At 55.4% G+C, this 19,177-nt stretch overlaps 6 protein-coding genes and 1 non-coding gene across 7 annotated transcripts; 5 read left to right on the top strand and 2 right to left on the bottom strand.

Annotated features, from left to right (window-relative positions):
- Window positions 1-370: 370 nt before the first annotated feature.
- On the bottom strand, window positions 371-1,380 carry VDBG_05515 (predicted protein; the record flags this gene model as incomplete). The annotated part of the gene is made up of 2 exons (XM_003004356.1): window positions 371-899; window positions 953-1,380. The coding sequence occupies 2 exons, from the start codon at window positions 1,378-1,380 to the stop codon at window positions 371-373; spliced, it is 957 nt and encodes a 318-aa protein (XP_003004402.1).
- A 2,083-nt stretch (window positions 1,381-3,463) lies between these two features.
- On the top strand, window positions 3,464-4,843 carry VDBG_05514 (DNA repair protein RAD57; the record flags this gene model as incomplete). Its single annotated transcript, XM_003004355.1, has 1 exon — window positions 3,464-4,843. The coding sequence occupies one exon, from the start codon at window positions 3,464-3,466 to the stop codon at window positions 4,841-4,843; it is 1,380 nt and encodes a 459-aa protein (XP_003004401.1).
- Window positions 4,844-5,388: 545 nt separating this feature from the next.
- On the top strand, window positions 5,389-6,588 carry VDBG_05513 (GTP-binding protein ypt1; the record flags this gene model as incomplete). The annotated part of the gene is made up of 5 exons (XM_003004354.1): window positions 5,389-5,500; window positions 5,675-5,798; window positions 5,860-5,907; window positions 5,986-6,213; window positions 6,326-6,588. 5 exons carry the CDS (start codon window positions 5,490-5,492, stop codon window positions 6,521-6,523), a joined length of 609 nt encoding a protein of 202 aa, XP_003004400.1.
- Window positions 6,589-8,255: 1,667 nt separating this feature from the next.
- On the top strand, window positions 8,256-9,092 carry VDBG_05512 (cytidylyltransferase family protein; the record flags this gene model as incomplete). The annotated part of the gene is made up of 1 exon (XM_003004353.1): window positions 8,256-9,092. One exon carries the CDS (start codon window positions 8,256-8,258, stop codon window positions 9,090-9,092), a length of 837 nt encoding a protein of 278 aa, XP_003004399.1.
- Window positions 9,093-11,530: 2,438 nt separating this feature from the next.
- VDBG_05511 (conserved hypothetical protein) lies at window positions 11,531-13,999 on the top strand (the record flags this gene model as incomplete). The annotated part of the gene is made up of 7 exons (XM_003004352.1): window positions 11,531-11,584; window positions 11,704-11,774; window positions 11,850-12,249; window positions 12,338-12,896; window positions 12,950-13,262; window positions 13,313-13,632; window positions 13,701-13,999. 7 exons carry the CDS (start codon window positions 11,531-11,533, stop codon window positions 13,997-13,999), a joined length of 2,016 nt encoding a protein of 671 aa, XP_003004398.1.
- Window positions 14,000-15,567: 1,568 nt separating this feature from the next.
- On the bottom strand, window positions 15,568-15,639 carry VDBG_15116. The gene has a single exon. It is a non-coding gene; the product is annotated as a tRNA-Arg (tRNA).
- Window positions 15,640-17,233: 1,594 nt separating this feature from the next.
- Window positions 17,234-19,068, top strand: VDBG_05510 (cytochrome P450 52A11; the record flags this gene model as incomplete). Its single annotated transcript, XM_003004351.1, has 3 exons — window positions 17,234-17,426; window positions 17,504-18,942; window positions 18,994-19,068. The coding sequence occupies 3 exons, from the start codon at window positions 17,234-17,236 to the stop codon at window positions 19,066-19,068; spliced, it is 1,707 nt and encodes a 568-aa protein (XP_003004397.1).
- Window positions 19,069-19,177: the final 109 nt, after the last annotated feature.

Genomic DNA, 19,177 nt, shown 5'->3' with positions numbered 1-19,177 from the left:
CTCGTGCATCTGCCCCGATGTGATCACACCGTTTGCGCTCGTGGATGGTAGGCTGCGTCTGCCCTGATGGCCGTACACGAGCGCCCTGCTGATATGCGCCCCCACCCTGCATGCTTCCTGGGCTCGTTGGCGGCGACGGTGCTCCAGCCTGTGCGCCGTGCTGCCGGACAGGCTGCTCGGGCTCGTCGTGTCCTGTCGGTCTGGTACCGCAGCGCCGGCGGGGGTAGTAACCTCCTGGCGAGGTTTGCTGCTGGCCATACAGAACCTGCTGCTGCTGCTGTTGGAAACCGGGGGGAGTAGGCATCGTTTCCGGGGAGAAGGGGGTCTGCTGGTAGTTCTGGACAATAACCACCGAATTTGGGGTTCGTAATTAAGACTGATGGCTGTTCGGCGAGGGGTGCTGCGGAGGCCGCGAACTGGGAGGGTAGGAACTCTGGGGCCCCGGAACCTGTTGCATGACAGGCGGGGGGATGGGCTGGTTGTTGACCTGCTCCTGCTTCTTCTTGCGGCGGAGGCAGAACCAGATGAGGAAGCCCGCGATGGCGATGGCTGCAACGCCGCCCACGACACCACCAACAATGGCACCAACGGGTGTCGAGGACCCACCGCCGCTGCTGCCGCTGCCGCCATCAGTCGTACTGCCGCCAGTGCTGCTAGGTGCTGGCGACCGTGACGACTCGTCGTCAAAGATAGGGGTTCGAGCAGATTCATGAGGAAGTGTCACCGAGCTTTCACCCGAGCCGGTCAGAACAAGGGGAGCCCAGTCTTCTGCGTTCGACTGGCCTTGATACGTTGTAGTGGCTACTTGTGGTGTTGAAATTTCAATCGAGTTGCAGAAATAGTCCCAGATGTTGGAGGAAAACGAAATGGTGTTGCAGTAGCGGGCTGATGACTCGGTGCTGTGGCATATGTGAGTCAAGATGAGCAGCAACACGGTTACGTTTCACCTTACCATTTGAGCGTGAAAGTATCAACTAGACAGCCATTGTCGCAGACACTGGAGGAAGCAATGGCGTCACGATCGTAACATGTCACTCGAGCACCGCACACATCTGAGTTGCAGCATGCTACAGCTCCGCGCAAGGTGCTGTCGGCTGTGAAGAACAAGCAGTTGGCGTCGGCGCCATTGCAGGTAAAGGCAGCACCGGGTCGGCCGGATACGTAGCCGCAAGTGTTGCTGGGAGCGACCAGAACGGTTTGACTGCTGCTGGTTTCTTGGCGCGCCTTGAGGAAGTCATATGGCGCTGGTGTCGGCCTTGGGTTGACTTGATCGAGAGGAAAGTTGAAGACAGTGGTGGCTTCGGGAACGCGGTAGAGGTCGGCAGACACCTCGGAGGTGAGCACCACGGCGCTGGCCAGGTACAGAAGACGTTTGCCCATGATCGTCGAAGAACTACGGTCGTGATGTCTCGGAAATCCACGTGCTCTTACAGCGAATTCGATCTGAGCTTCACGACAAGACAGAGGCCGAGAAGGGAAAAGGAGCCTGGCGAGCGGGATCGGGGGGCGCTCGAAGCAATAAAAGAGAGCATCAACACCAAGAGCTCACTCGCCCCATGTCCACGCCAACGCCGCCTCCACCCAAGGCCCAGCCCCATGCATGCCGCCTCCGATGAGGAACACGGGGTCGAGCAGAAGAGAGAGAGAAAGGAGCCGTCGCTGTATCTGCCGCTAGGTCGAGCAACACGCAGTGAGCCCTGGAGCGCAGGGACTCAGCCTTGGGCTAAGCCGATTGAGACAAAATGTGGACAGGTTGGTGAAATGCCAACAGAGAGATTGACATGGCTTCAGGCATCATGGGTGTGTCGGGGCCAATTGCAGCGAAGGCTCACAAGTGTGGCTTGCAGGAGCTGAGAGCAGCGCTGCACCCAACCGAACGACACAGGGCGTGACAAGGGTCGTGGGAGAACAAAAGTAGCCGAAGGAGGGAGCAGCCGGTGCCCATGGTCCATAAGCCGGGCAAACTATTGGACCCTCTTGTGTGGGTTTCGTGATGGGCGATTGGCGTTGAGACGAGAAGAGAAGCGAGAAGCGAAGAGGAAGCGTGACTCGAGTGCCATGTTCTCCAAGGGTTCAGAGCGCATGTGTGTCCGTTGCCGGCTTTCGGTTGCTCTTGATGCGGCCTTTGCGACGAGGAGACCGAGGACGAAATAGGGAACAAGGTATAACGACTGACAGGGCCACGACCAACGAGGACACGGGAGGAAGACAAAGCGGCGTCGCGGCGTGCTCGTGCTTGGTCACCAGCGTCGTTCAACACATGGAGACCCTTCCACTGCTGGCCAGCCATGCTCGATACGGATAGCTGCGGCGTTTTTTGGTGGAGGCACTGGTACAGGTGGGTGGTGCCACGGGATGTCGCGACATCGAAGAACCCGGTAGCTTTATACCAGGCTATGATCCTTCAAAGTACCAGCGACTAGGTTGAGGAAGCCGAACTCGTCTCCTTCCCTCTCAGCCATCCGTGGTAGAGAAGTCGTAGACGGAGTGAATGCACGATGCTCGATGCCTGTCTGGTTCTGGTAGCCCTGGTCAACGCAACACCAACACCAGAGCGGAATACTCCGCTGCCACAGTTCAAGAAGCCAAGAAGCTCCACTGGCTCACGAGGCCTTTGGGTCAGGGTGGGTACGAAGGAAGATCTGCGCTGGGGTAATCAAAGTCGACCGTTTGAGGAAACGAAAGGGCGGTACTAGGACGCAAATAGCAGAAGGCTCGTTGGTGCTGCCACATTGTCTGTGGGAGGGTATCACCAGAGGGGGACTCGTGGGCATAAGCTCTCCGCAGAGGCCTAATTTGACGTGCATTTGAGTTCATAGTCGAAAGTGTCGATGGCATCTGTTGCATTGATGTGCTGTTGACTGGCAGTGGTGGAGGTGGAGAAAGTCACGAAGAGCTGCGAGACGGCGGGCGCTTTGGGCGTTAGGGACCCTGACGCTTGTTCCTGGTGGCCCGGCAGCGGCGCCAGAGCGGGACTGCTGATGTAAGCGCAGTGTTCTGTGACTCTTGAATGCATGCACCCCACTTCAGGGCATCACGACTCACGCCATCGCGTCGGCAGTCACCACCTTCTCAACGCGATCACCAAGACAGCGTCGACAGCTATACACCCTCATCGCGGTCAGCAGAAGCCACCGTTCCACCACGGCTACCAATCTCCTAGGGCTGGCAGCACGATCTAACTGAACGCCACCTGGTGATGATTCGCAGTCTGCCATCCTCGCAACACCCTTGACTTGCCGTCCATTGGACGCCTTCTCGGTGTCCCTCTCAGCTCGTCGTCGACAAGTTTCTATGTTCTTTCCTAGCCTGGCTGGACGAAAATCCTTCGGCGGCCATAGTACTGCTTTCTGGAACATCAGCCACCAGGCTTTCAGGGACGCGAACACTCGCCCAATCGTCATTCGCTGAACATGCTTCTGGCGGCTTCCCACACTCTCCTTCCGCACATCCACTGTGTGCCATGACAGATCTCTTTCGCGTCCTGCCGCACTTCCCCGATGGCCCGTTTGCGCATCTCATTACGGCCCTCGAAAGGCATGGAGTGACGACCGCTGACCTACTCTCCCTGGACATCGCCGACATTGGGAAACGGACACAGCTTCCGTTGTTGGACGTTTCCAGACTCTCCAATGCAGTAGTCGCTGCTCTGCACCGAGACCTGGGCGTCTCGAGGGTTCCAGCAGCGTCACCTTCACCTCTCAAGCGCACCTTGGAGGAACTGACTAATCGACCTTTGGTCATTAGCACCCTCGACGACGACTTGGATAGGGCTTTGGGCGGCGGCATCCCCACGGGCTACGTGACGGAAATCGCGGGCGAGAGCGGCGTTGGCAAGACCCAGTTTCTTCTGTCTCTCATGCTCGCGGTTCAGCTCCCTTCGCCCCATGGCCTGGGCCGACGTGCCCTCTACATCTCTACCGAAGCACCCCTTTCTACCACTAGACTCAGGCAGATCCTAGCATCCAATCCTCTGCTTTCGGGTCTTTCCGAAGAGGAGCGCCCCACGACAGATGCCATCATCGTGGGCAGTGTCGCTGACCTCGAGTCGCAGGAGCACATACTCCGCTTCCAGGTTCCCGTCGAAGTCGAACGCAGCAACATCGGGCTTCTTGTTCTGGACTCCGTCGCCGCGAACTATCGCGCTGAATTTGAACGTGGCGTGACTAAGAACCATGGGTCCAACATGGGAGCCCGTTCCAACGAGCTCATAAGGCTGGGCGCTCTCCTACGAGATCTGGCCCAAAAGTACAACCTTGCCGTTGTTGTGGCTAACCAGGTCGGCGACCGCTTCTCGAGTCCGCTTGTTCCCAGATCATCCCGCATGGCACCACCCCGCAGCAGTTATCTGGGTAGGATGACGCAGGAGAGCCCCCTGGCTTCGAGAAGCAAAGGCCGGCCGCCAGCCGTACCCGAAATGCTTGAGCCGCCGTCCTCGATAGCTGAAGCCTTCCGGTCCAGCATGCCTGAGCCACCAAGGTTTGATGACCCGGGGCCTCTGGCATTGCCTACTCTTGAGTTGGACCACCAGCAGAGGTGGTTTACCGGGTGGGGCGATGATCCTCTCGCCGACTATAGTCTTAAGACACCGAGTCTGGGGTTGGTGTGGTCGACGCAGATTGCCTGTCGCATAGCCTTATTCAAGCGTGCTGTTTATGGAATGCAGGAGTATGCTGGCGATGAAGAGGATGGGAGCCTGCCGTCATCGACAAGTTGGCGGCGCTGGATGAAGGTTGTTTTTGCGCCGCATGTGCAGGCGGCTGGGCAGGGTCTGGACGGAGCAGTCGAGTACACAGTTGCCATGAGAGGGTTGCAGGCTGTTAAGAGGCAAGATGCTGCTTGAATACTACTGGATGGCAAACTTTTGACATGCCTGCCACACATTTTGGAATATTGGAAACTCAAGTGCGGAGCAAAGGTATTCAGATATTTTCATTCATGAACTTGTTCAACGTCGTGCATGAGGTAGATCTAGTCATCCACAATCCTTCCTCAGTGACTGCCGGTGATACATTGCTCGCATCAGACACAGCCAACAATAGCGTACCCATGAGACGTCGAGTCAGCAACGTGCCATGTGCCATGTGCTCATCAGATCGGCCAGGGCCGAAACAAGGCGATAAACTGTACAGATAAGAGAGTACGTACCGAGCTACGCCCCCGGTACCATCACGTGTTTCGAGTCGAACAGCGCTAACGTCCCACCACGGCTGTCGATTGGTCCCCTGACCGTTTGTCTCTTGGGGGGGTTCTGGCAGTGAACCAGTGAACGGCTGTGCTTGACGTAGCAGCCTGCCTGCCAACCTAAACCTGACTGCCTTTCGCCTTTGCCTTCCCGACGCTGGCTCACTTGACCTCTACCACGACACCTCATCACGACGGCCTTTTAATCCATCGCCCCTCCCCCAAGACGACCGACTCTGCGTTCTCTGCGCTCCCATATAACAATCACACCACGACGCTAGTTTCCAGTCTTTCCGACCGCCATAATGAACCCCGAGTGGTACGTGGCCCCCCCTTTGCGTTTGCGATGGGTCTGCCAGCCCACTTCGAAGAAAGCGCCAAGCTGACCCTTTGTCTACAGAGTTTCCATCCTTCGCTCAAGCCGCCGACAGCAGCAAAACGATCGGCTGTCTGCAAACCGACGCGACTCTCTCGACTGATGCGATAGTAGATACGATTACCTCTTCAAGCTCCTCCTCATCGGTGACTCCGGTGTTGGAAAGTCTTGCCTGCTGCTCCGTTTCGCCGACGACACCTACACCGAGTCTTACATCTCTACCATTGGTGTCGACTTCGTACGATGCTCTGCCTTCCCATATAACGGCATGAGAAGACCATCGCTGACGCTGGGCGCAGAAAATCCGCACGATAGAGCTTGACGGAAAGACGGTGAAGCTGCAGATTGTAAGTTTGGCCCGATCTATTACCTGGCCTTGACCGGTCGAATGCTCGAGGTGCCGGGCTTGCTGACGTGCCGCAAAGTGGGATACCGCCGGCCAGGAGCGCTTCCGAACCATCACTTCGTCCTACTACCGTGGCGCCCACGGTATCTGCGTCGTGTACGATGTCACCGACATGGACTCGTTCAACAACGTCAAGCAGTGGCTGCAGGAGATCGACCGCTACGCCACTGAGGGCGTCAACAAGCTGCTCGTTGGCAACAAGAGCGATATGGCTGACAAGAAGGTTGTCGAGTACACCGTTGCCAAGGTATGGACTCTCCTCCACCGATCACATGTGACATCAAGTCGTTGCATAGACCCATTGCATTGTGTAAGTTCGGATTTTAAATATAGATATGGTGCTGATTTGCATCTTACAGGAATTTGCCGACAGCCTCGGCATTCCCTTCCTCGAGACTTCGGCCAAGAACGCTAGCAACGTCGAGCAGGCGTTCCTCACCATGGCGCGCCAAATCAAGGAGCGCATGGGCACCACGACCGCCAACAACGAGAAGCGCAGCGTCCAGGTCGGCCCCGGCCAGAACGTCTCTTCGTCCCCGAGCGGCGGCTGCTGCTAAACGGCTCACTTGATGGCTTTTTCTGAAGTCACCCCATTTTCTTTAACTCCTCCCCGAATTCCTTTAATTGGCATGGAAGCGGAAGGTCTTCTCTTCTCCCCGTTGATGGGCAAAAGGGAGGACCGTACAGCCGAGCAAGGACGAGACGGAGACCAACTGGGGATAGAGAGGCAGACTCTCAAGAGGTGTTGTGGGAATTGGTTTGGGATCTGGCACCGGGCTGCGTCGTTCGCTTTTTTCTTGCCATGCTGCTGCGCTCCTGCTTTTCCGTGTCTTTTCTGTCGCGCATAGATGAATCATGTTCACTTGGATCTGCCCCGTCAGCTGAGCTGTTGTTTTGTTCTCGTCGTGGGGAGAGTTTCGCACTGTGACGACCGGGCCATGTCACCGACGAGGCGGTTGAAGGTTGTCGGCGTGCTGCGCCAGCCAAAGGGACCCCTCGCTCCTAGCCATCCCCCTGGTTGCAGATATGAGCGCTTCGATGCTCTTATAGCAACGGTCCGGCGGCGGGTTCACGGGACTGGCATTGAAAGATATGGGTTTCCCAACTCTCCAGCCGCTCCTGGTTCTCTTTCTGACGCTTGGTTTGTGATTTTTGTGCTTGCTATGTATTAGGAGTAGGTCACTTAATGCGGAGAACGATATTTGGTCGCTGATGCGAGATCTCATCTGTGACCTCGCTTGTCTTGGTTCGATCACGATCAGCGATTCAGGCCGAATGATATGGATCTTGGTTATCTTTAGTGAGCAGGGCCTGTAAGAAAAGACTTTTGCTCATCTTCAAACCACTCGGTTACATCTCGTAGAGTGTGTTGAATTCAATGACAGGCAGCCCTCACACTCCCTTGGGTCCAAAGGGTGGGCGTCAGGAGCGATTTCTTCCCCGTCAGGAAATCATCAGGCCGGCCGGAAGTATTTCTGAAGCAAGCTAGACAGAGCAATACTGTTGAGTAGTGCATGATCCGTTGGCATGCCGGCTTCCAGCAAACAATGAACCCTTTGGTTGAGGACAGATCTGACAGGTCGAGGGATTCGTCAGAGGGGCCTCTTTCGAACACCAGCGTACTGAAGTGGTGATATCGATGCTCTTGGCTTGTGAGAAGGCTATGGGTAGCTGGGTAAACGTTGTAGAGATCCCGGGGGGGTGGTAACAAGATCTAGTATTCCGGTATCTTACTACCTGGCCTATTACGTCTCCGACATTTGCCTGCTTCGAGTGAGATGGTCATTGTTTTTACAGACCGAAGCATCGATCACTCGCCGATCTGACGAAGTGGAGGCTGAACTGTGAACAGTCGTGACTGAACAATGGGACGTCATCTGGAAGCTTACTTAGGCGCGCACTGATTGACTAAATCCCACGATTGTTTGCATCTAATCTTTCAATCAATCAACAGAACGACTACCGAGTCTGTAACTACGAATGGCCAGGAAGGCAGAGGTAATCCCTTCTAGAATGTAGAGCAGTATTGATGTGGTCTCAATTTTTCCTCCCTCAAGTAAACACACCATTAACGCGAAATCATAGGCCAGTCTGCGTCGTGTCAGAGCTCCCATGCGACCCGACTTCGGTTCGGGCACACAAGAGTGTAGATGATTTGGGTCTCACAAGCCAATTGACTGCACAATGTGGGGCAAAACACACCTCCTACCATGGACCCAACATCAACAGTTTCACTGACCACGACGTCAGCCATCATTCAACACAGCACCAGTCTCAGTACAAATCACCATGTCTGGTCCTTCGCGTCAGCAGCTTCTGCAAATCTTCAAGGCCCAGCTCACGGCCTTCCAGCAGAGTCGCGATGCCTTCACCGTCTTCTCCAAGATAACCCCGCCCTCCTCTTCATCCACACTACCAAAGACACTCATCGTCCTCGACTCATCCTTCAACCCGCCAACAGTAGCACACCTACGCATGGCCGCCTCGGCCATTCGCTCTGCCTCTCACGCCATCGCAGATACCCGCGTGCTCCTCCTCCTCGCGGTGAACAATGCCGACAAGGCGCCCCAGCCGGTTGCCTTCCCTACGCGCATGGCGCTGATGCAGCACTTTGCACTCGACCTCACAGACGCCATCGAGGGCAACGGCATTGCGGTCGACCTTGGTCTCACGACGCTGCCGTACTTTCCAGACAAGAGCGCGGCCATTGCGGATGAGGGCCGGTACGGGGACGCCGAGCAGGTGTTCCTGGCGGGCTACGACACGCTCGTGCGGATCTTCGACCCGAAATACTATCCTGGCGGCATGGCCCAGGCGCTCGGGCCGTTCCTGGACAGAGCAAAGGTGCGCATCACGATGCGGGTCGGCGGCGACTGGGGTGGGAAGGGGGAGCAGGAGGGTTATCTCGCAGGGTTGAGGGAAGGGGGGTTCGAGCAGGCGGGCGGGCGACGAGAGTGGGCCGAGCGAGTTGAGCTGGTGGATGGCGACGAGGAGGTTGTCAGCAGCACCAGGGTGAGGCAGGCGCTGAAGGGGCGTGACGCTGCAGACGAGAAGGTGGTAGACAAGTTCATCACGGCAGCCGTTAGGGAATGGGTTCTCGAAGAGAAACTGTATCAGGAAGACTGAGATGGTGCATCATCGGGAGTAGTGTTCACGACGAGGTTTCAAGAAACCCATGCGTGCAGAACAGGCTGGTACGAAGCGTGAGCAAAATCCTGAGTTTCTCTGATCAGGTGTGTAGGCGTGAATGTACGCAGGTAGTCGAAGAGTGCAGCAGCGTACTGCTTCTCGACACTGTGAACCAACCACCAAAAATTACCAAAATAAACCGCAAGACTGCACCACAGGCTTCATTTCGCCCTGAAATCCAGATGAACTCGGATCTTAGCCCCATCCATGGCCAAAAAGCTCTTTGCAGGATGAAAGTACTTCGTCCAAGTCGTTGCAGACGAGAAATTTCACGGTTTGAGATAAGATAGGGACCGGCACGTACCATGTCGCACCTGCCACCCAATTCTGCAGCTCGATTTTTGCGTTGCCCACCATTCATTGGCCAGAAGCGGGTGCTGATTCTGCCAGTTCTGCCCCACCAGACCGCCAGTCAGACCTCTATATAATGTGACGGCCCAGCGCCGCTTTTCACCTTTTTCTTCTTTTTTTCTTATGTCGACAATACTTCAGTAAGCCACCCCCTACTAGAAGCACCCAGCACATACGCATGGCAGCGTAGCAAGATGGCCGCTAACCCATCCCTCAGGAGAATCATTTCTATAGTATTCGACCTACTCTGGGTTCTCCAAAAGAGCCACAGATCCCACCCTGGTTGATGATTGATATCCTCGACACCCTAGAGTGAATGGCTCTGGTTGCCCTCGCACTGCCTGCAAAGGTGGCGGCTCTTGCCCTTCTCGGGTGAGCTGTATAGAGGGCGTTTGATGATCTCGTCCCTGCTTTGCGGTCTTGCCCTTGGGCGCGCGGGCGGGGTGGGTGTTGACGGACGTCTGACAGGCGTGTTCTTTTCTATCTTTTCATTACCACTGGGCTCGTCCCGGTTGTGAAGAAGAGACGGTACTGTGCAATTGTGGCAAAAAAGTATCAAGTATTTGATGTCAGTAATCTCAATCTGCCTATCAGGCAGGACAAGGAGCAAGCAATTTTGTCGCCCTGATGTCCCAAGGCGCGGAGTGCCATTAATGACGAAAAAGTTCAGCTGGTTTTCAAGGACCCATGCTTGTCAGACTTTGCAGCTTATCATCCTCTGCGTACGGCTGCCACGGTGAGCATCCTCGCGAACCTGCCATCCAAGACGGACGCAAACGAGGGCCATGCATATGTCGCTTCAGCATAACCGACTCCTTCACTGTGGTTGGATCTCTCGAATCAGACGATCGTGGAAGCTTGTGTCTCCCTTGCAATCACCGTGCCCAATCCAAGATGAGAGCTCCTTCGTCGAACAATTTCGGAGGTTCCCCGACCTGCGCTACCACAAGCGCCGCAACCCCCTTGTCACCCCCGTTGCTGACGTTCCAACTTGATGTTACTGGCTCCCTCAAGCATCGTGGTGCCCCTCAATGTGACCTTGAACCCAGGCTACCCCAGGCTCCCCGCAGCAAGGACGGTCTCAAAGCATGAGCTCCGCTGGCTCCCTCGCCAACCATGCAACCCAGCGAAAGAACGATTTGCGGCTCCAGAGCTAGTAGCTCGGTCTACGAGTATTGAGCTTAACTCAACCGAGGGTCTGGATCGATCTACGAGGACAACATGGTAGTGAAAAAGGGGCACGGCTCAGGGCCGGTCGATGGCGGAGTTGCCGAGTCCGTTATTTCCCGCTCGGTCCGTGAGGGGACGGAGCGGTAGCCGGGCGGTGACCCCCACTCTACTCGAGTGACCCGGATGCTTGATCCTCGTAAAACAAACGGCGGGAACGACGAGGGCTCAAAGGAAGGTCAGACTAGAGCTGTCATTGGTGAAGAACAAGTAGAGAATTGATAAGGGCCAATACGGATGATAACCTCAGCGGGAATGTGCAGTGAGTGGTCGTTCAGTGAACGGAACAGTGCTACGGAGGGCTATTGTGGTGGATAGTGGCACACTAAGCCGGGCATGTGCCACATTGGTATGCGGCCTTGAAAGTAGAACAAAATACAGGCCGGTGACGTCTTGATGTCATGTCTGAGGTGATCGTCATGGAGCCTAACCGCCAGCGAAAGCTGTAAAACGACAAACATCGACATCAGCAGGGCAGGCGCCACCAGCCGGTGGGCGAGTCGCGCTACAACAAAGGCAGCAGGTATGCCCCTCGTGTCGTGGAAGGCACAGTGCGACCAGCGCCTGCTGCCCCTCATGTAGCGGGTCTGTCCGGGGGGGTCTAGTGCGGGGCTTGGGGCGCTGTGGTGCTTGCCTTTTGGGGTTCGTCACTTCCTAATTCCTCATCACTCGCGACAGCCACTGTCCAGATCAAGATTTGGATCTTGCTGTTCTTTCTCAACGGCAACCCCCGCGCACCGCGTTTGCGACCATCGTCTTTTATCCCCCAAGACCATCATCGCCATCTCTTCCATTGAATGAGGACTCTTAAGAAAAGCGCCTTCTCGTGTGAACCATGCCGTCGACGCAAGGTCCGTCACTTCTTGTCCTTGCCGTCCCTTGCCCGGACAAACCGCCCCCGCTTCTCGGCCAACCTCCGGACCTGAGAGAAATCGAGAGAACTTGTGCAGTGAACTGACCATCACCACAGGTCAAGTGTGGCGGCGAGCAGCCAACATGCAACAGATGCGCCGCCCGCCTTGAAGATTGTGTTTACAAGCTGTGAGAGACAAGCAATGCTGCCATCAACGCAAAGACAGGCATCAGCGGCATTGAGACCACTGACCCTCGCATTAGAAACCCAACACTGTCATACACTGCCCGCCTGGAGCAGCGCATCAAGGAGCTCGAGTCTCAACTCGCCCTCGCACGCGCCGACCTCCCAGCGCCCACGGAGCAGCGTTACCAGACATCTTCGCCTCCCAACACCTCACGCAGCCATTCCGTGACGCCAGACCCTCTCGGCCTGGAGCCTGGCTATGAGGACTTTGTCAGCGAGAGCTTCAAGGGCTTGACCGTTGACGAAAAGGGAGGCATTACCTACCACGGCACCACCAGCTTTTTCCAACTTCCCGATGATCGCCCACCCGGCTTCCGTGGCCTGTCCTCATCGTTGAACCAAGTGACCAAGCGCCGGGAGCGCCTCGTCGCTAATGCCTGGCAGCAACGTGCGCTGGAGAACCTGTCTGATATTCCCGTGAGTTTGACCTGCAACGCGTCCTGTTGTCCCCTTGATCTGTGCTCGTTGCGAGTCTTCTTCCTGCCTTGCCGCTAATACCCTGCAGGAACCATTTCAATATCTCCTTAACGTTCATTGGTGCTGGATCCAGCCACTCTTCAACTTCATCTACCGGCCCGCATTTACGCGCGACCTGCAGACGCTGGGACCGTACTACTCTCACACCTTGATGAATGCTGTCCTTTCGCACTCTATCCGCTGGGGCCGAAGCGATCCCGCGACGAAGAAGATTCTCGACGAATCATACGAGGGGGGCGCCATCTTTGGAAAACATGCTCGAAGTATGCTGTTCGACGAGCTGAGTCAGGGTCAATACTCCATCCCGACTGTTCAGACACTGCTTCTCCTCAGTGCCCAAGAATGTAGTGTGGGCAACAGCGCACAGGCTTGGATCTACAGTGGTCTAGCCTTCCGCATCATTGATCACCTCGGTATCTGCGTTGACGGCCAGCGATATCCTGGTTCCGTGCAACTTAGTGAGGAAGATGTCGAGATTCGCCATCGCGTGTTCTGGAGCTGTTACTTCTGGGACAAGATGATCAGTCTGTATCTCGGCCGCTCGCCCTCCCTTCAGCAGTCTTCAGTATCACCACCCCAGATCATGCGTGAGTTTACTTGGATCGAGGACGACCTGTGCCACACTGATTTCTCTTGTTAGTTGACGATTCGTCCGAAACTGAGACTTGGTCGCCGTTTGGCATGGTCCCCGAGGGAGGGTGGAAATATCCACCCTCACCAGCCCACTCAATCACATGTTTTATGAATGTGTGCCAGCTGTCGCAGATCTTCAACGAGATCCTCGTCCACATGTATGATCCTGTACGACCCAATAGCCAGGCAGAGATGCAGGAGTGTCTGGTCGATCAGGAGATTGCTCTGCAGGAATGGTGGGAAGAGTTGCCTGTGCATCTGAAGATCAACACAACATCACTGCCATCCCTGGCTCCTCCGTCGCACATTATCAGCTTGAAGTGAGTTGCTTGCCATGTGTGCGCTTAAGAGTGCGTCTAACGATATCCAGCACGTTGTACCACACGTTCAAGATTCTACTCTACCGGCCCATGCTGTCACAGAGAAACAGTGTTGCGGCAGATGACCTCGAGCCTATCCAGAACTATCTCGTCGAGTGTGTCACGTCAGCGACGTCTATCCTATCAATCTTCGACCTCTTCTGCAGGTCGTTCGGGATTGACCAGTGCGTCTTGTCGATATCCTACAGTGTCTACATCGCCGCTTCTATATTCCTCCTCCAGGTTCAGTCGAAACGTCGACGACGCGCAGCCCTGCGCCGACTTGAGTACTGTGTCCGTAGTCTGAGCCAAGTCAAGCGGATTAACCCAGGTATTTGCCTTCTAGACTCTCTCTTCAAGATTGCAATAAGGTTAACAGTGTACCCTAGTCATTGGAAGCGCTCTTACCCTCATCACGAAAGAACTTGTCAGTCTTTGGTATCGACGTCGACGCACTTGGTTTGACCAATGCACCCACGACTCCTCCAATGTCGAGCTTTGGGATTCCGTCAGCATTGTTTGGAGAGGTGCCACTTGGTCCCATGTCCGATACCCAGACTGCGCAAATCCCTAACCCGCACCATCTGCCTTTTCTCGAGACTTTCGGCACGGAGGGGTTCCATGTGAACCCCGACGTCTTCCAAACCATGTCGTGTCTTGAACCCCTCAGCGTCCGAATGGGCGCCATCCACGAATGATGCGCCTTGTCCTCAGTTATGCTTTTCCTATATCTGTCAAAGTGGCTTGATTTTCACCCGTACTTCATTGATGTTTTATGCGGATGACCTAGTCATTCACAGAAACCGGCACACTGCTTCAGAGCTGTCTCTACCGTTGGTATTTGCCCCCAAACATTCATTCCCTCTTACAGAACCCCCAAGGGTAGACAAGACAATAAATAACGTCTGTTGCGATTCCGTTTGATAACGCATGCATCCCGATAACCTTGCTTCGTGTGACATGTGTCTCTGCCCCTGATGTGCCGAGCCTAGGTGGGCGCGGTGCCGTGCGTTGCTATTCGGGGACGGGGAAACGGAACTTTCGGAGATGTAGACTATTCCAGTGCCAAGTAGCTCAGTCATCAGAGCCGTGGGCTTTGTTGTGTAGGAGTAGAGACACGAAAGTAGAAAGAAATGATGCGATGGATTATAGGCACGTTTATATACACGCTGTCCTGCGGTAATAGTATCGTATGAGCGAGTAAACAGATGTCCACGGGCAAGATCCGGCCGGCGAATGCATCGGATATGATCCGGGCCTGCAAACTCTCCCCCTGCGCCGCGTTGGGAAGGAACTTGGCTGCTCTTCCGTGATGTCCGACAGCCTCTCAGATCGCTTCAGTCAGTTTCATTGGAGCACGCGAACGAGGTACAACGGGATGAGCCCAGAGTACTAAGAGGCTCAGGCGATTGATTGCCGCCAATGCGGATAGCCTGTCCGTGTGCTTTGGAAATGAAGTTGATCTTGCAACCCTATGGGAAAGTACAGTGTCTCTGAGGCGACTTGGTTCGGAAGTTGCCCGCAAAGCCGCATTTGCATTCACGTAAAATGGGAGAGGCTTTTCTATGAAGGGTTGATGTAATTTGAGTACCAAGCCTAGGATAGATAGACTGTTAAGCAGAATTGCCTGCCAGAAAGCGCGTCTCCACTGTCTTACGATCCCGTCGTGGCCGCATGCACGTTGAGCGCGAAAATCCATCCCAGCGAGGAGCTTTAGTACTAACCTGAGAGGTCAACAAGAACCATAGACCGCAGGGCTTCCGTGGTATCACCAAAACCCATTTCCATGATAGAGACTGCCGCACAATATCTTTTTGTTTTGTACTGTTGGCTCCGGCCAGCATGGGGATATCGTTATTAGTCATGACTGCATACTTGTGATCACTCCTGCCCCCCACGTAAGGCTCGAGCCAAGAATTGGAGACACCGTGTGCCGCACAGCTTTCGGTCAAGTTCCGACTGCTCAAGGTGAAGAACTTGGCACCGACAGTGAACAGTGGGTACCCAGTCCTCTGATGGAGCAGTCTGTTCCGTGGTTTAGACACGTCAAGAACTATGAATACCTGTGTCAGAGGGCTTTTGGAGAAAAACAAAGACGAATGAAGATAAGAAAACGATAAGGAAAAAAAGAAAAAGAAACAAACCAATTGCTTGGCACACGCCAAATCGTATCGCTTCTAAAATCATAAAGTTGTAGTCGACAATCGACCATCACATACCAAGATCACACAAACAAAAGAGTCAGCGCTCGTAGGAGCGCTTGAATTGACCACAGCAGGGCTCGAACCTGCAATCTCCTGATTCGTAGTCAGACGCCTTGCCATTGGGCCATGCGGCCGTTGTTGAGAGGCATCTTGTTTCGTTTGATCATAATGCTCAATTGTGATGCTGGTGGGCATTTAGCGTGCCCTAGACTGGTGACCACCCCACCAAGACCTATCATGGCTATGTTAGGCTTCCGGTGACGAATATGCCCCCAAGGTAGCCTTTCTCCAGTCCGTCATAAATCGGGGCTCTTGTTATTCACACGAGATGGTGATGACGAGCGAAACACCGGGGACGGCTTCAGGTGGCATGTTGAAGGCAGTCCGCGTCAAACAGAAGTCGATCTTTCGTGTTCTCCGCGGAACGGTGCCTGCGGGCGATCTGATGTCCTTGTACTCGTGAGACTTGTAGGCTCAGTGGCAAGTTTGCACGTATTGAATATATTGACGAGCAAGGTACGGGGGGCATACTCGCCGTCCATATTTCATAGGACGAGGAGATGAGGTCCACGGGATGCTTGGCAACGAGAGGAGAGAGACTTCTGGGACTTGTCGCGGGCTTATGAACGCTGGAGGGCGATTTTCGCCGTCAGATTTCAAGACAGAGTGGCAAGAAGACCAAGAAGGGTGTAAAGAATGCGGCGCGGTTGACAATTTTGCGCAGTTGCGTCGGGCCTTTGGGTCCTGTGATCAGGATGATTCGACGTCGATACCCGCTACCGGATCGTCACTCGGCCTTGTGCTGGTTCCACCGCTCTGTCGGTCATGGTGTTCGTGGCGAGGTGTGAGCATGATTAGGTGAACGAGCGCAATGGAAGTTGAACACACAGCTGCAGTGCAGGCTCACGATGTCAGGTGATCGTTGGTGCCTACCTATGTTTGGCCATTCCAAGACCCTGAACAAGCAAGTATAGCATGACTGCCCAAGGTAGTTGACCGCCGGACGGCAGCGCCTTGATGCCAGCCCGTCGAGGCGTGGCAGCAAGAGCGATGGAGGTTGCTTAGTTGAGTCAGCCCGCCCTGAACGAGGCCCAATCAAGGGCCTAACAATCAAATACACCCCCCACAGGGCGCTGGACGAGCCTGAAACACCTGGGGGCTGGGGCTCGCTCTCTGGGTCCTTGCCCTGAAGCATCAATAGAGGAAGTGAAGCTATTGACACGGACCCTCTGCCATCCGTCTCGGTACGCCTGGTTACCGATGCACCAAGCTCAGCCTCGCCGCCTTCAATAGGTACCTACCAAGAGAGAACAAGAATCTTCCCCTCCGGCGGTGACAAGGGTGGTGCCACGCCACGGAGACTCGGATCGCCCGTCACGCCCGCCACCAGTTGGCTACCAGCAAACCCCCTTCCAAAGAGCCCCTGGTTTCAAGGCTCACCCTGGACTCAGCCACACACTTCATAGCAGCTGTCATCATCCATCGACAGCCTCCTCTGCCATTTCACGAGGCATCATCAGCCAGTGCTCATTGATTGACTGAGGTGTTCGATCAGCAACGCGCCGATCGCGTCTTCAGTGTCACGTCTGCTTCGCCCTGTCAATGATATAACCAGCAAGTCGGTGACGCTCCTCTTGGCAATCTGGCACTGTTCACAATCATCGCCAACGTCTCATCCTCACATACCATCTTCATACACTAGCGAACGACCGCAGCTTCCTCGCTGCCATGCTCACGAACCCATGGCTGCTGGGCGGCCTCGGCGCCTTTGCCCTCGCCGTCTACCTCTATCAAGCCTTGGCATACCGCAGGTTACGACAATTTGCCCACCTTCCTCAGATCAAACCCTCTGTCGTATGGGGCCACTTGGCTGTCCTCGGCGAACACTTCAAATCAGACGGTTCAGGGACCACAGATATGGGTAGGTGTCGCCCACCTTTCCCCCTCTGTCCTCTGCCCTTTGCCCTTTGCCCTTTACCTGATACTGACCTTGGCCAGACAAAATCTTTGGGCGTATGATTGAATCCATCGGAAACCCCGAGATCATGTTGCTTGATATCCGCCCCTTTAACCACCCGATACTTTTCATACGCACGCACGAGGTCGCTGAGCAGGTCTCGAAGCAGACCAAGGCCTTTCCCTACAGCTTCGGAAAGCCCACGACCATGGACTTCCTCGAACCTCTCATCGGGCCCAGCGCCATTATCCGCATCACGGGCTCCCACTGGAAGGGCCTACGTCGCCGCTTCAACCCGGGGTTCGCCCCGCAGCATCTCATGTCCCTATTGCCCCTCATCACCGAAAAGACGGAGCCCCTACTCGCAAGCCTCGACCGTCTCGTCGCCTCTGGCGAATCCTTCACACTCGAGCCCCTGCTGACTGGCCTCACCTTTGACATTATTGGTGCCGTGACCATGGGCATCGATTTCAACGCCCAGCTGCCCGACGACAAGCAAAGCGAATTCATCCGGATGTACCGCGAGCTTCTCTTCACTTACAAGGGTGATGATGGTGGCACGCCTGCCTTTGCCCAGCCCCTCAAGCGCTGGAGACGGCGTCGCATGGCGAAGCGTGTTGATGCCCACCTCTCCCAGTTCGTCCGGGACAAGTACAACGAGCTCAAGCGCGAGGGCAAGAAGAGCCGCACCGTTCTGGCCCTCAGTCTCCAAGACGAGGATCATGTCAGCGATGCCATGATCAGCGAAACCATCGACCAGTTGAAGTCCTTCATGTTCGCCGGCCACGACACGACGAGCATCCTGCTGCAATGGGCGCTGTATGAGCTCTCCCGCACGCCCCGCGCCCTCAAGACTCTGCGCGCCGAGCTCGCAGACCTGTTTGGCGCAGACGCCACTCCCGAGACCGTGCGCGCCGTCTTTGAGGCTCGTGGCGACGACATCATGCCCAAAATGACCTACACCTCCGCTGTCATCAAGGAGGCTTTGCGCCTGTACCCGCCTGCCGGTACTGCTCGCTGGTGTCCTCCCGGCTCCAATTTCCATCTCAAGCTCGCCGACGGCTCGAGCCTCTGTGTCGACGGCACCATCCTGTACAACTGCCATACGCTCATTCAACGCGACGAGGCCGTCTATGGCTCCACCGTCAATGACTTTGTCCCTGAGCGCTGGCTGGGAAACACCAGCACCTCCGTGTCTAACGACGACGAAGAAGAAGACAGCAACAACGCCGAGAAGGCGACTATCGGCAAGGCCAGCGAGAGCGACATACCCGTGTCAGCGTGGCGGCCCTTCGAGAGGGGTCCGCGCAACTGCATCGGTCAGGAACTAGCGAACATCGAGGCAAGGATAATTCTCGCCACTGTTGTGGTCAAGTACGATTTCGTCAAGGTCGGCATGGCAGAAGCGAAGCTCGGCCAAGATGGAAAACCGTTGTTGGACGACAAAGGGCAGCATGTCTCTGACACGCAGCTCTTCAGTGTAAGTTGTTGTAAAAGCAATCGCTCAAGACATACCACTGACAAGGGACAGGATCGCCAGATTACGGCGAGGCCGAACGACGGGATAGAGGTCCGGGTGAAGTTGAGAGAGGGATGTCGGCCTTGAGCATTGTCTTGGAGCTTGAACGCGCATAGGAGAGGGGGAACACGTCGGTTTGCGACCGAACCTAACCTTTATCCTCAGGCTGGCAGCTCAATCTTGCAGAAGCGGCTGG

Source organism: Verticillium alfalfae, genomic scaffold, assembly GCF_000150825.1.
Source record: "Verticillium alfalfae VaMs.102 supercont1.6 genomic scaffold, whole genome shotgun sequence".
Taxonomy (NCBI): Eukaryota; Fungi; Ascomycota; class Sordariomycetes; order Glomerellales; family Plectosphaerellaceae; genus Verticillium; species Verticillium alfalfae.
This window is presented reverse-complemented; position numbering and strand designations above follow the sequence as displayed.